The 14,608-nt window shown below is 43.4% G+C and overlaps 1 protein-coding gene across 4 annotated transcripts in view; it reads left to right on the top strand.

Moving 5' to 3' along the window:
• Positions 1 to 14,608, top strand: part of kdm6a (lysine (K)-specific demethylase 6A) — a 33,069-nt gene that overhangs the window by 4,953 nt on the left and 13,508 nt on the right. For all 4 annotated transcript variants that reach the window (XM_031873291.1, XM_031873292.1, XM_031873293.1 and 1 more), the window contains exons 5-9: positions 1,903 to 1,961; positions 6,427 to 6,547; positions 9,676 to 9,730; positions 10,620 to 10,654; positions 13,240 to 13,333. In XM_031873291.1, the coding sequence (XP_031729151.1) occupies positions 1,903 to 1,961; positions 6,427 to 6,547; positions 9,676 to 9,730; positions 10,620 to 10,654; positions 13,240 to 13,333 (364 nt within the window). The remainder of the gene's footprint in view (positions 1 to 1,902; positions 1,962 to 6,426; positions 6,548 to 9,675; positions 9,731 to 10,619; positions 10,655 to 13,239; positions 13,334 to 14,608) is intronic.

The raw sequence follows: 14,608 nt of genomic DNA, 5'->3' as shown, positions 1-14,608 counted from the left end.
TTGACGGTTGCAGGTTGCTGCTTATTTGACAGTTGGTCTGTCAGGCTCTACTTGTTTCTCTCTCATGCCGTTACATGTTCATACGTCGATACTGCTGCCTTGAAACTTGTTCCTACAAAGACCCCAAAGGGTTCCAATGGAATTTCTTTTATTTTTTATAATAACTAGCTCTTTCACTGCTGCTGATTGTGATGGCCCGTTGCTGTAACTGTGGCTGCAGCCATTGGCTGTGCTTTGGTAGTTGACATGGTCGTGCTAGCTGAGCGTTGTATTGAAGCTACTGAATTGCTGAACTACTGTGGTTTGTTTTCTTGGCCCATGGTGAGTGTAGTCACAGTACAGCCACTGCAGCCATATACATAGCACCATACATTCAACATCCACAGTCACTTCAACCAGTGACTGTCCACTACCGGAGCTCCGCCTTTTGATAGGAGTAGTGAGCATTAGATGCGTAATGTACAGTGTCACATCATCCATCAGTGTTTCCCCAAACTGGGCTGTGTATCATGCCGAATGCACAACTTAAAGGGAATGCTAAAGTAGTTCAGATCCCTTGTGATCCTTCAGGGACTCTGAAAGTTTCTACCACTTCACAGTATACAGTTCACCCATACAGGTTTTCAGTTAATCTGGCTGAGACTAATTGTGTGACTTCTTCCTGTTAGCTTTGATGAACCTGTTTGGTCGGGACAAATTGCACTTTTATCGTTTTTATTGGTTAGATGAAGATTTGTGACCGAATGAATTCCCATCAAAGCTCCGGCCCACCTTCAACCTGAGCAGAGGTCTAATCAGCCAGAATATCTGAAACCTTTGTGTGGTCTTTACTTTCACTAATATGGAGCATGTGTCATTCCAATGAGCTTTGCTGCATAGGACTTTAAGAGGATGTGAAACCTTTATTGTGGATGAGACACTGTTTAAATATTTGCCTCGGTTTAGATTGCCTACAGTTCCTGCTCATGGCCTGGAGTTAAATTGTCCAATCGGCTGTGACACGATGGCGTCCAGCCTGTGCTCTCTCTGTGGGTGAATAGGCCCGTTTGGTTTGACGCTTCAGTGTTTGGAATGGCTGTTAAACAGAGGTGCCGAGGGTTGGATTGAGATTCAAACTGACAGCTTTGGGCTCCTCTGAATTACAGATTGCCACGGTGAAGGTCCTACCCTCTGCTCGATGATGGGATGGTGGAGCAGACTTCTCTTGGTAGCAGTAGTGATGTCGAAAAGAGTTTGGAGCCCAAAAGCAGGGCTTTTATTGGCCGGGGCTAGACTGGAGTGGTTAACTGAACTGGGATACTTAAAGGACAGGAAAGATATGTCAACATAATAATGTTGACAATGGAAAATGCATTGATTTATGCTCAGTGTGTTGGTGTTTCTCATTGGCTGAATCTCTCTGTGTACCCACTCTAACCTTTGTATGATGTGTTATGCCTGTTATAGGGTATAGTGTAATTCTGGTGTATGTCTTTTTAGTTCTGCTATCATGTTGATCAATACCTTAACACATGTAGGTCGGTACTGCCCACTTCTTTCTGTTTGATTAGTTAAAACATTTGTTTAAGTGGCTTGCACTGAAGGGAAACAAATTCACCTGTACTGCATATGTAAAGACTTTAATTCTCTAATAGGTTAACTTCTTCTCCTAGAAAACGGTTTCTTGCATGAATTTAAAGCTTGGTACAAGTTATCAAGCAAAAGAATAAATGAATATATATTTTTGAGTGTAGCCCTTAATTGGTGCAGATATATGTAATGAACATACACTATATGAATATACCATGACACCATCAAGTTTACAACTGCTAGCTCCTTAAGCTGTGAACAACAATCATTACAATGTACTGAAGAGGTTTTGTTCTTGTTTGTAACAATTTTCCAACACTTTCTTTTTCCCAGAATGCTGCCTTTTTATATGGCCTTGGCATGGTTTACTTCCATTACAACGCATTTCAGTGGTAAGTGCTTTAAATAAAACTCATTGCATGCATGGCGTCAGCCACTCCCACCATGATTATGGTCTCTGGTAACGGTTTATCAAAGATTTAGTTTGTCTTGAAGAAATACTGACATTCTGGCAAATACACGTTGGCTTTCTTACCTCTAGGGTGAGAACGTTGGTATCATCATTTCATCTCTGTGTGTTCAGTACAGAGTGGGCTCCAGAATGTGTTTAGCTTAGCTTAGCACAAACACTGTGAACAGGGAGGAACTGCTAGCCTTGCTTCCCAAAAGATGCCTTGAAATTACTCTGAAGCTCTGCTAGTTGTATGTTTATTTCACTGGTTCACGCATACAAAATGTAACCATTGCGTCTGAACTAGCTGTCAGATGAAATGCTAGCTTACTAGCTAACAAGATACAATATCTAAACACAAGTCATTTGGAGCTGTTGTATTTTATTGTTGTGGTCGAGGCTAGCCGGTTCCCCGCCAGGTTAAACATATATCTGACTAGCGGACATAATTAAATTGATATTGATTCTCTTCATGGGTTCCCCTGGGTGTGGGGTCATCTGTGGGGACCAAGTAAACCAGTAGTCCTTTTCATGGAACATGAGTCCTGTTTCAGTTAGAAACATCATGTGTTATTGGATTCCATCAGCTCGTGTAATGGCAGAATTGAAACTCATTTACATGCCTAATTAGAACCCTCTAAGTAAGAAGAACCAAGACAAACTGAAGATCCACAAGGAGAGCTAGAGCCTTCAAGCTAAATAGTTTGTGGTAATGAGAGCTGCAAGTGAGATCTCTATCCAGGCTGAAAGCTGCATTCATGTCCTGACTTATTTGGTGGTTTTTATGCTCAAACTGTCTTGACTATTTCACACAGATTTATTGGGTGTCTTTATGACTTGTCAGTAGAGTTACAGGGTCGTTCTGTGTTTCCTACTGTTTGAGAATTTGTGTATTCTTGGTGGTCCCCCCCATGGAGTGCATTTGGTTTTGCTGTTGTTTTACAAAGAAGAGAGAAGCTTCGACATCCATCGCATGAAAACCGGTTGCAAAGCGGCAGCAGGGAGATCCGTTAGTGTGGCGGTAGTCATCGTGTTTTGATAAGAGCAGATCGTATGGTGCGCTTTGCACATACTGAAGTCGGCCTTGTTGTGCTTGTTGAGCATGATTTTCCTGCTTTAGTAAGCTAAACCACAACATTTCTTTGGTCTCTTTTCTTAGTCCAAGCAAAGTCTTTTAAGATTTAAAATCATGCCGCTCATTTTAACGTCCTTCAGTAGACTCCCAGGTGAACGCTTCACCCACCGGGGCTCAGTTTCTCGAGAGGATTGTGTTGCCAAATGTGTTCTCTTGATCGTACAGTTTCAGAGGCCATTTTGGGACCACATCATGTGTAGTGAACCTCATCTCTCTGTCCCATTGGGAGCAGAGCATCGCTAACATCTTGTTTTTCTCGTACCACTAACGGCTAGACTAGGCTTGATGAAATCCAGCTGTTTAATACATGGAAATCATACTTTGTTTGCTACTTAACTCAATGTCTCTTTGTGTTTTTGTGTGTATACTGTTGACTGGATTAGAGACGACAATTGCACTTTTGGAGGCTGTAGCTTGAACTCTATTATACACCTCGGGATTGGGCGCAGTCTGCACATTTTAGGCCACACACTTACCATTTAATTTCTGTGTCGAGCTTGGTTTAAACTTGTGCGTGGCACCGTAGCGCCAACCTCTACAATGCTGAGGAGGAATTGTAATTACCAGTAAACTCATATCTCATATTCATGAACATACTGTTGCTTTTAAGTCCTGTTAAGAAAGGAGTCGTGTTAAATGCATTACAATAAAACAAAAGTTGAATATCCTGTAAACTTGATTTGGCTGGCAATATATTTAAGACCTCCAGTTTCTAAAGCAATGAATTGGCGTTCTTTGTAAAACCCTCCAACATGTTCATCGTGCTTTTATCAGTGAACTTTTTGCGACAGTCACGTCTGAAAAGCTCTGATCACGTGTCCACGACCAAATGATTACGTCATCTTCTGCTGCACCAGCTTTACTACAGGGTGTGTAAACTATAAACTTTGAGCTGCTCCTGCAGGTGTCACAAGCTAGCAGTTCAGTTTCTGAACCGAACCACTTCACCTCCAGGTTCAGAAACCTCCTCTGGCTCGCGGTGACCTTCCCCCCCCCCCCCCCTCCCCCCCCCCCCCCCCCCCCGCTACATCATCCATGAACTTGAAGGCCTCCAGTGTTTGTTGCCCTGCCAAGTTTGGATGCCGCCATCACTGAGGCCTGTGGAATGTATTAATGGGGGGAAGGGAGCGTGTCAAGTTGGGTTCACGAGGAGGGATTACGTCACCCTGAGGCCGAGGCCCGAAAGGAATGCTGAGCTGTCAAGTGGTGCATGTTACCTCGCGGGGATGAAACACCGGCCCGACTATCCAGGCTGTCCACAGGAGCTTGTGATGGTATTAAAGATGAATATTTGTTTGTTCCATAATCAAAAATCTTATCCAAAACGAGCGTCGCTGCAAGATAATGTGGAACATTTATGCCATAAAATCTCAAATGAACCCAAACAGTATTTTTTGCATGCCCTATTTGGAAAAGTGTGCAGTTGTTTTGCTGTCAGGTGCCCTTTTCCTAAAGGAGAGAGGCGTTCTTTGCTCATCTTTTGGCCGGAGTCAGACGTACGCTGTGTGTCACAAGCGATTCTGTGGAAGAGCTGAGCTCTCCAAGCATTCATGTTGGATTCTGTCAATGAGCGAGGAAAGGGTGAACGCAGAGGGGAGGGAGGGAGGGGGAGGGAGAGGGAGGGACCAGATAAACGGGGAGGAGGCGCAGGAAGACGGGAATAGGGGCAATGAGTTCGGTGTGTGTGTGTGTGTGTGTGTGTGTGTGTGTGTGTGTGTGTGTGTTTGAGGGGGGCACCCAGTCAGCAGTGAGCTCAGAGCTCTGCTGCTACGTTACAGGGAAAAGGCTTCATGCTGACATGCATTTGCTATTGTTGTCATTGCTAAACAGTGAGTGGCTTCAATTGGAAACGTGCGTTTGTTTTTGTTTTAATGAACCCTTTTTATTTTAATACTGTTATGATAGGATTAGAGAGTTTATTGCTGTAAGAGGTGAGAGGATTATCAGGTGACTTGATTTTTGCAGACAATATTAACAGCTGTCATCCACAAACTCTTTGTTTGCTGTCGACTGTCTCTCTGTTAAAATAAGCGATGCCGTAGTGAATCTGTTTCTAAGCAATCTAGCTGATCGTTTCACACCGTGCAGAGCGTCTCTAATGACTGACAGCTGGTCGGTAGGGGACTCTTCCAGTTAAACTTTTAAGCACACCATCGCTCTGTTATAAGCTTATCGTCTGATTAAACAGGCAGGCAGAAATGAAATAACGACAACAATTTAGTACCAGGCGTAATGCAACTGCCCATGATTAGATATCATTATCCATATAAAGCCTCCAGATACAGAGCACATGTTGATACCAGGTGTAAATGGGGGGGGGGGGGGGTCAAAGGCTCCTGAGCGTAAATGATTGCATTTCCCAAGTAATAGTTTGTGGTATTAATGTTAGATAATAACATGTACGCAAGAAAAGTAAACTTTACACGAGATGTAAGGACATCTATTTACGGTAGTGTCAACAGCAAGGGTCTCCAATCAAAAGCATGAAATGAAATGCTGTATGCAATCACCAATAGGCCCCATTTACATTTCATGGGTCTCGTATGCGGATACGTTCCTGGGTGTAGTTTAATATTCTTTTTGCGTGCAGTGTCTCCGTTAGCCAAATCACAAGTCTGATTGGATTTGTCTTGCTCTTCGCGTGCTGCCTGGTAATCTGGGTTACAGCTCAGAGGTTGGTGGTAATGCACCTGAAGGAGACAAAAACACCAGTAGAAGAACACGTTGTGAGGTTTAGCAGTTAAAGTACAACCTACGGTTTAGTTACTAGCTAGCAACTATCATCAAAGTACATGACTGCTGAAGAATCTGCTTCCAGATGCTGTAATGTGGCGAATGAATTGTTATTTCCGTGTCACTTGAGCTGCAGCTTGGGGAGATGGCTGCATGTGCACCTTGTCGATATCTGGCTAGAATTCATCTCAAACCACCTATTGATGTTTAAAAAAAAAACAACAAGCTTTCACCTCGTCTCCGATGCTTTTTGGTTGCATTTACACTTTTTTTTTAAATCTCCGATATCTATTCACAGCCATACCCAAATGATCACCACATTATCAATGTTGAGGTATTGAGTTATATTGTAATGTTTGAGTTTATATTGCCAAGCTCTGGTGAATGTTTGTGAAACCACCACTGATACCAGCTGATTAAAAGTGATCTCACCAGGTGGTAGAAGAATGAGGCATGATGATAATAATAAGATGGGTTATTTTCAGATTTGCTATTTGTCTATTTTCATTAAACACACTGTTTCTGTGTTTATTTCCAGGGCAATCAAGGCGTTCCAGGAGGTGCTTTACGTCGACCCCGGCTTCTCAAGAGCTAAAGAGATTCACCTGAGACTGGGGCTCATGTTTAAAGTCAACACGGACTACGAGTCGAGCTTAAAGGTAAATCTTCTCAAAGAGTGCAATAGACCGAAATGTGTATCTTGATGTTTATATTGGTTCGGGTCATGGTCGGGTCAAGCAGGGCCTGATAGTAAACTTCTTTTTTTTTTTCATGGAATCATTTCCTGCCCGTCTGCATTGTATACTTGATAGAAGCCTCCTCCCTGCCTAAACAGACTTGACCTCTCTAGTCCTCGGATTAACAAAGGCTGGTGGATCATCTGTCCCGTCTGTCTGAGCTAAACCCCGTCTACGAGCCTATCTCCTGACACCTGTGAGCCATAGATGGCCCGGCGGTAACGGAGGGCTTTCTGAAGGGAGCCTATGGATCTATTGTTGTCTGAGAGTGCTGGTTACCTTCGGGGACAGACTGCTATCGGATCCTGGGCTTTGTGCTACTCCAGACATTCTGTCACAGGAGTTTTTATTTTGCATTTTAATGCATTGGCGTATAATTGAGCCTTGCAGAGCACTAATAAGCTATGCGTTGAATGGTTAATTCTCCAATTCTGTTCATGAACTCTAGTAATATTATTAATTGAATCGGCACTTCTGACACAGTCTAAACAAGCAAACTAAATACTATAAGTTTCGCAAAGTAGGTATCTATTGTTTCACCTTCTTCAGTCCCGGTGTTGTTCCCTGGTGTTTAGGCGTTGTCCAATAACGAGGACCGATCATAAACATTTAATTAATAAGCTGTATGCCTCACTTTGTGTAAGCGTTCATGATTTGTTTAGTCTATCTTTTCACAATTAAATATGAAAAGCGTGTGTGGTGCCTTGCAGACGATGCGCTGTGTGTAAATCTGTGTGTGTATTGATCCTGGAGGTGGTTCAGTATTGAGCTAAGTGTGCTGCACGTGCTGCACGTCCTCACTCCGTCTTGGATGCTTCCCTCCCTCTTGGTCCTGGCTCGTTGCCAGCAACACACACACACACACACACACACACACACACACCGCACACATGACTGCCCCAGATATCCACAGGGAGGGGTGGGTGCTTACAGGAGCTGAGATTGAATGAAAGGTAGGAGAGGGAGAAATGGAAAAACAGGAAATTGTCGGCAAAGACCGTTTGCTGCAGATGACGAGTGTCGGGATAAAGGGAACGTAGAGGTCTCTATGAAGGATGTGTGTTTCATGGTGCTGTCTCTCCATTCATCCCCCCTTTCCTTTTGGAGCACATTGGATAGAGGCAGCGAAGTGATGGAAAGATGCCTGCAGTTTCTTAGAATACACTGTAACCTAATTAGGAGCCAGCCACTGCAATTCTTAATATAAGCGCACCAAACTGCTCTTCTTTACCCGCGATATACACGGACAACTTCATTCCACCAGTGGCTGCTGATTTAGCCTATGACAGAAAGAAGAAATGAGATTTGTGCGCTGCATATTGGTGAGGTGATGAGTTGGCGGTCTCCGTAGAGCCATGTAGCCGTAGAGAAGAGCTGAGAAAAGAGGTGAGACAGAGGGAGGGAGATGGGGAGAGAGGTGGTGTGTGCTGCCTGTTCCAGCTTTGAGGTATTGTGTCATCTCTCTGCACTCTCCACTGCAGCCGTCTGCTGAATAGTAATCAGTGACACCAGGATAGAAGAGGGGGAAGGAGCAGGGAGGGAGAGAGAGAAAGATACCAGAGAGACGGAAAGAGAGAGAGAGAGAGAGTGAGGAAGGCGAGACATGGGGAGGGAGGTGGAATGCCAAGCTGACAATCCTGCTGCATTATCTGCCTGGTGGCAGAGCAAGTGTGAAAGAGAAGGAAGGGAAGGATAGGAGATATCTACGGGAGGATGCAGTGGGGTTCCAGGAGGAGTGTGGTGTGCCAGCGATCTAGGTAATGCATTTGTGTGTGGGGGTGTGTGTGTGTGTGTGTGTGTTTGTGTGTGTACACTTTCTCTGACATTTAGGCATCTGGATGTGCTGAGTGTTTGTGATGTTTTGCGGCTCACAGCTCTGATTAAAATGAGTTTGCTCTAAGCAATCTCCTGACTGTCTGTGTGTGTAGCAGATATTGATATTTAGCGATAAGATTCCACCGTTTCTTTTTACCCTCTAACAAATCCACCACAGCTGACCAGTGGAGTACGGCACCACCAGTAGAACAGTCTGTTTTCTGACTGTGTTCTAGATCCTTGTGTGCAGTTCCTGCTTTAGGAGGCACCAGAGCTGGGAGTTTTTAACTGACCCAGATACTGCTGGTGCCTTTTTTTAAAAGCACAAAGCTGCGTGTGACTGCGTTGCATTGGCGCTGCAATAGAACCTGTCACCTTGAAGCCACCTATGGGTGCCCGAGCACTCCCTTTACAGATTGACAGGATCAGACACCTCGCTTGGAATTTGATATTTCCCCACTCTAACAGCTCAGGTGCCTTTTTTTTAAACTGCTGGTAGGAGTATCTAAATGTGCTCTGCATATTTGTGATGCAATACAATGAAACATAAGGTCAGAACACACGGGTGGCTTAGCAACATGTCAACACATGAGGGAAGCAGTGGAGTTGAATGGCAGCCCTAAAAGGGGGTCAGGATAAAACCGGAAGAAAAAGCCCCAGAGAGTCGTCTCTGTGAGTGTGTGTGTGACCCACTCGTGGGCTAATCTGTTCAGTGACCCTGGATGGAGATACTGCCTGGTAGCGTGCCACGCCTTGGCAGCACAGGCTTAGCCTCTGCAGACATCTGTCCTACCCGGCAACACTGTCTGTAGTTCACATGACGGGGGCAGGATGCCGGCGTAACAACTGGACGTCAGTGACTCGTATCGAGGACGCTGTGTTGTCTGGCTGCACATGAGGAAGAGGAGGAAGATGAGTGACCAACAAACGGGAACATGTAAGGTTCAGCTGGCTATCGCTGTGCTCTCAGGTTACGGTCAGCAGGGTTCATCCGTGGTTTGTTGTGGATCTTTAGCAAGATTAAGAACTTCTGATTTCTCTACAAGCATCAAGACCTGCGGTGCTTTATGTTCTCATTGCCAGTAGGAATTAGGGGATGTTTATTTTTATCCTGCTGTCACCTTTTGTAGAAGTACAATTTGTAAAAGGCAGACAGCTGATTGTGTAAAAGTTGATGTAATTATAATGAAATCATTTTTTTTTTTTTTTTTTTTTTTCCTCCTCCCTGTGCGCAGCACTTTCAGCTGGCTTTGATCGACTCCAATCTCTGCACTTTGTCCAAAGCTGAAAGTAAGTACTGTCGTTATATTTACCAAATTAAGTACTGTTGTTATATTTACCAAAGTAAGTACTGTTGTTATATTTACCAAAGTAAGTACTGTTGTTATATTTACCAAAGTAAGTACTGTCGTTATATTTACCATATTAAGTACTGTCGTTATATTTACCAAATTAAGTACTGTCGTTATATTTGCCATATTAAGTACTGTCGTTATATTTACCAAAGTAAGTACCGTCGTTATATTTACCAAAGTAAGTACCGTCGTTATATTTACCAAAGTAAGTACCGTCGTTATATTTACCAAAGTAAGTACCGTCGTTATATTTACCACAGTAAGTACCGTCGTTATATTTACCACAGTAAGTACCGTCGTTATATTTACCACAGTAAGTACCGTCGTTATATTTACCACAGTAAGCACCGTCGTTATAATAACCAAAATAAGTACCGTTGTTATAGTAACCAAAGTAAGTACCGTCGTTATAGTAACCAAAGTAAGTACTGTCTTTATAGTAACCAAAGTAAGTACTGTCGTTATAATTAAACCAGCCACACGCTGCTGCCGAAAGCCGTCATTAGATTGTGTGTAGCAGCTCGTCGGCACATATTTCAAGGAGTATTTCTACGGAGCAGTGTTTTTTCTCTGCTGCCGTTTCCCTGCTGACTCTGCCCAAGACTGGGGTTGCCTAGGAGACAGCACATGCAGAGAGAGATGTGGAAGTGCTGCACATACACACTGTGATTTCAGATTACATGTACCCCCCCCTCCCTCTACTCCCCTCCCCTCCCATCTGTGCTCCATACTGTTTGCAATCTGTACCCACTGAGGTCCACGGGGTGACTTTGAAATATCGCCGATCACAAACTCTTCTTCTCTCTGCTTCTCTTTCTCCACAGTTCAATTCCACATTGCTCATTTACATGAGAGCCAGGTAAGAAACCAGTTACAATCTCTTATGTTTAAATGTAGGGCAGTGTAACGTTGTTGCATACGTTGTTGTATAAACTGTTGCATAGACAGCTCTGGAGGTTAAAAGAAGCATCGGTCACATTTTCTCTAGAAGGGCTCTGACGAGGCTTATTATTCTATTTTGTTATTAGTGCTTTTGAGCAAGATGGTGTTCATCTCTTAGATCTCATGGTATCTTCAAAACGCTCAATGTCCTGTGGTTGAATGGTTAAAGAAGTTGCTTATTATTAGCAGACATACAGACGTGCTCTCACACGCATGAGCTGTTGCTTCCCCTCTTTGAACAAACAATAAGTAGTCTGTGAATGAAGCTACTACTACAAATACGCTCAATTCTGCCTGAGTTTAGTTGATTGTATATAATTCTTGTTTGTTTGCGTTCCATTCATTTTCTAAGTGCCCTTCTGAAGCACATGAATGTTATCATAATTCATAAAAGCTTCATGTTATGAAGGCCAATAGTTTCCCCCTTTAAGCCGCCAGTGTCTCTTGTTGTTTAAGTAAGAGGATACTTTAGAGCTGTTGTTGCGCTCTGATCTCTTATCTTTCTTTGAGTTGACGTAAAGTTTAAATCGTACACAAGGGAAGATTATTAATTGTCTTTTCATGGGTGTTGATCAAATTAAAATCTTGCGTACGGATGTACAAGTTTACAGGTGACGTTCAGCCACCAAGTTGCTGCTGATGGTTGACTCTTCTGTTTTATTTTGACTGGCTGTAAACACACATTCAATGCTGCATTTAGACTTTTAAGTCAGATGAAACAGCTGTCAGGGCCATGCTGCTCGCCATTGTTGAACTGTATCGGCAAGTATTTTCAGCCCTCCAATATGTAGTACGCATTGTTGGAAAACTATGAATGAAACTAAGAAGAAATCTGGTTGTAAATTCTCAATCAACAATGATGAAATGATTCTAACTGGTTGGCAGGTCTCCATTAAGAGTGTCAATCGGTCCATTTATTATTTTTGATAACTGGGAGATGAGCAATCTCTCCTACGGCCTCGTCTCTTTCAAACTGATACAGGTGTTGTGCTGCTGACGTGCTGTTTGTTCTGCACATCTGGTGTAGAATGAATGATTATATACTAGGGCTGTACCCAATGTCTTTTTATATTCAAAACTTTAATTGAGGGAAATCTATTCTTAGATGCATCCCAATTCGTACCCAATTACGTCTTGATTTATTGCGTACTCAGTTATTGAGAACCAGAGCTTTACCAAGATGCAACATTCCATCTCTACGTTTTGCCCGTAACCGGAGGTTTTGGTTGAAGAGAAGTCTATATTATTTATTTGTGAATGAGTGCAGCTTTTCATGTAAAAGGATTCAGAACATGCAGAAGTCTGTGTTTCTACAGCAAGGATGTTGCTACAGGCGCACTTTTATTTCTTTTGTTGTTGGTTCTCTTTGCAATGCTGGGAAATATGTTGGGAAATGTAAGCTTCAGTTGACACACAGTTTTTATGTCACCGTTATGAATGAAGCTTTGAATTATTCTGTGCAGCCCTACTATTTACACATAGCCTCTTACTCTCGGTGTGACCATGATTTGAATGGAATGATGCATTACAAAGTCTCCCAATATGAAACTAATACTGGACACAGCAGGCGGTCTTTGCACCTCATCCATTATTCTCCTGTATTAAAACGTCTTGCTGTGGTCATGTGACATCCGTGAAAAGTCTGCAGCAGCGCTACTCTAAACTATAGTCTGAACACTTGAGGTGATTTTCTGCGCCAGAAGAATTAGATCTCTTTACTTGAGTCTTTATTTCAGCGAGTCTATATTGGTGAGGAGTCGAGCAGCTATTCAGGTATTCAGTCATATCAGTGTTTGTCGTCTGGCTTCATGACGATCATTAATCCAAGCAGGAAGGAACCACTAAGAGCCTCACTCCTTTATGTGCCCCAAGTGTCGGTGTTTACCCTGAGGTGTCTTTAGTGTGTGCAGACAGGAAGAGTCCAGGACCTGTATGTGTGTGTGTGTGTGTGTGTGTGTGTTTCCTCACACACTCACAAGGGCATTAGGAACTGCAGGGTCTGAGATGTGGGCGGGTTGCTTTCAAGAAGACTTGTGTTTGAGCTGATAAGAACAGTCGGCCAATGCACACACACACACACACGCACCTCGACGTATGGGTCCAGACCTAAGGTCTGCAAGGTCGTCAAGTTAAAACAAACAGCGGGCTCACCTCTGACCAGCCAGCTCAGGTTTCCCAAAAATACAAAGCGTGCACTTCGGTGGACACACACACATAGACCTAAACACAGACACACACAAGCACTTAAACCTGCCAGATGTGTTGAGTCCGGCCTGTCCTCTTCCACAATGTGTGTGTGTGTGTGTGTGTGTGTGTGTGTGTGTGTGTGTGTGTGTGTGTGTGTGTGTGTGTGTGTGTGTGTGTCTCTGTCTGGCTGGCCATTACGAGTGTGAGGAGGTCTTAAGACTCATTGTGTCTGTCCAGATAGAACCATAAAACACTGACCCTCTTGTCTGACTGAAACAACCTCTCTGTCTCTCTCTCCTCGTGTTCTGCCTGCAGAAGAAATACAGAGCGGCGAAAGAAGCGTATGAAAGTCTGTTGCAGACGGAGAATCTTCCTGCACAGGTGAAGGCGACCACACTGCAACAGCTCGGTGAGTGTCCCTTGCTAATACTCTCATCTCCACATGTGGAATCTCAACAGAGTACACTGGCTGAAATGTGCATACATGTTTTTGTTTTCTGCTATTTTCTACCTGTTTTTCAAAGTGCTGGTTCGAGGGCATTGTTTTCTCCCGTTCCCTTCCCCCACACACCGGGCGTACACACACACGTGCACTCAAATGCAAAAATGATGTCGCGTTTGTGAGGATAGAAAACTATTTTGCTTTGCTTTGTATCGTATAACAGAAACCTAAATGTCACTCTGCAGTCCCACCGGTGTGATTAGAGAGAATTTGAAAAGTTTGAAGTTCCATTACACACTCTTCAAGTTGAGTTAAGTTTTGCTGCAATGGTAATCGGAGAAGAACATCTATCTTGCAAATATGAAAATAGTGTTTCCCACAGGATTTTTGTGAGACTGTGGCGGTTGAACCTCAGGTCCTATTTTGTACATTTTAAAGTGAAATGCATCAATCTGGCATAAAACACACTGACCCTCTTGAAGGGCTAAAGATCTATGAAGAACTTTATGCTCTTGTGACAAAAGTGTAGCTTTCCATATTCACATGAAATACAAATGGAATGGCATTGGTCTGCAGTTGTTTATTGCTTTATTCATAAAAAGTGATTGATTGCCAAGAAAGTCTGGTTTGCCTTGTGTTTACAAACGCCTCCATGCTAAATGTACCTGCATTCTGTTCATCAGATGATAATCTCCTGCTCTGGTTGTTCTCAAATCCTAGTCTGCTCTCGTATCGGAAATTAATTGATTAAAACAAAAACCCGTTCTTTCTGAAAGAATGTTTTTTTTGTTTTAATTAATGAAGCTTTAAGATCACCTTCAAGTTCACAGCATTGAACGTGCAGCGGCGACCTGAATGTTAGATTGACGCCCTTTTAACACGTTTTTCTTTTCTTTCTGTGGAAACACGGAGAGACCCCACGCACACAACGCACACAACACACACACACACACACACACACACACAGTTGTAAAAACCATTCCCAGTGTAGCCTGCTGAGGTTGTCATGGTGAGCTGTGGAGCTTGCCACAGGTGTATAGGAGACGAACGAGGGAGGTCTGTGATTGGGTCGCTCTGCCTGAGAGTTTGTTTATTTGCTGTAAAGTGTGCGTGTGTGTGCGTGTGCGTGCACTTTGCAAGTTGTCGAATGGGGAGGAGTTGTTTGTAAATGCTGGTTCATATGAGAGCTTTTAAAGTGTGTGTGTGTGTGTGTGTGTGTGTGTGTGTGTGTGTGTGTGTGTG

This window comes from Anarrhichthys ocellatus, unplaced genomic scaffold (assembly GCF_004355925.1).
Source record: "Anarrhichthys ocellatus isolate YVR2014 unplaced genomic scaffold, GSC_Weel_1.0 scaffold71, whole genome shotgun sequence".
NCBI lineage: Eukaryota > Metazoa > Chordata > Actinopteri > Perciformes > Anarhichadidae > Anarrhichthys > Anarrhichthys ocellatus.
Note: the sequence above shows the minus strand (reverse complement) of the source record. Positions and strands in the feature narration are given on the sequence as shown.